At 50.0% G+C, this 1,073-nt stretch overlaps 1 protein-coding gene across 1 annotated transcript; it reads right to left on the bottom strand.

Moving 5' to 3' along the window:
• Positions 1 to 765: 765 nt before the first annotated feature.
• On the bottom strand, positions 766 to 1,068 carry PPTG_24033 (hypothetical protein; the record flags this gene model as incomplete). Its single annotated transcript, XM_008914863.1, has 1 exon — positions 766 to 1,068. A coding segment is annotated over one exon (303 nt), but the record flags the coding sequence as incomplete, so codon positions are not given.
• Between the last annotated feature and the right edge of the window lie 5 nt (positions 1,069 to 1,073).

Genomic DNA, 1,073 nt, shown 5'->3' with positions numbered 1-1,073 from the left:
GTAATCCATTCTGGAAAAATAAATGTTTCTCCAGCTCACTGATCGCCAATTCTGTCTGCGACAGTAAGTCTTGAAACTTAGAGACATACTCGTGGATAGTCTCGTTCTGTTTGAGACGAAACATACTCTCACGAAGATCGTACTCGAAGTCCTTTGGTCGAAAGCGCGTGCGCAGTTGTTGCTTAAACAACGACCACGTGGGATTCATATTCGATCTCTCATATTCGGCTATAAAAGCGCGATACCAGTTCAACACTGACTTGCCTAAGTTGCTGAAGATAGTCGTTACGAAACCGGACGAATCGGCCTCCATTAACTCACGTCTGCTTGCATAATACTGCTCGGCGGCGAAGATCCACAACTCGATATCTTCGCCGTATTTGCCTTCATACATCGGCGGGTCTTTCTTCTTCTGATCACCCCGCGCCGATATCAGATACTCGAATCTTGCGTTAGCTTGCTGCATTTGCGCTTGGGCGGCTTGCTGCTGTTGCGTTATAAACACTAACGACTGCTGCATTGACATCCCATCAGGGCCTGAAGCTTGGGTAGTCTGTGCATCCGGAGCCGCAGTGTCCGTCGGTGCTTCTGTACTTGGTTGTGACGCTTCTGCATCACTCGGCGCATTCATTCTGCTTTGCTGCCGAGGACGAGGGTTCAGGGACGGGCGCTCAGCGGCACGGCTTCTTGTTTGAGCCATAACAGCTGGCCTTCTCAGCGCGTATTAAGGTCTACCGAAACCCCAATGAAGAAGAAGAAAAGAAACTACTGCTTTTGTTTCTTAAGTCTACGCTTCTTGTCGAGCTGGATGGAGTAGTCGAAAGTTCCTTCCAGAATAGTCTGCGTCTGGCTTATGCGGTGTTGTAGCAGTTCAGTCGTATCGTGCACGACGTTCCTGGCGTCGGAGTCCTTGCAATCTGGAATTTCGTTCCGGATGAGTTGAACGATCTTGAGCTGCTTCTGCGTGGTCAACCACAAGTCCTGTCGCAGTTTGTCGAGCGTTTCACTGCGGGTCGTCAAGGACTTGGTGTCGTTGATAAACGGTGCTTCGGGTTGGCGAGTCTTTCGCTTAC

Source organism: Phytophthora parasitica (assembly GCF_000247585.1).
Source record: "Phytophthora parasitica INRA-310 unplaced genomic scaffold supercont2.64, whole genome shotgun sequence".
Classification (NCBI taxonomy): Eukaryota; Oomycota; class Peronosporomycetes; order Peronosporales; family Peronosporaceae; genus Phytophthora; species Phytophthora nicotianae.
The sequence above is the reverse complement of the archived record's forward strand: the minus strand, read 5'-3'. Positions and strand labels throughout refer to the sequence as shown.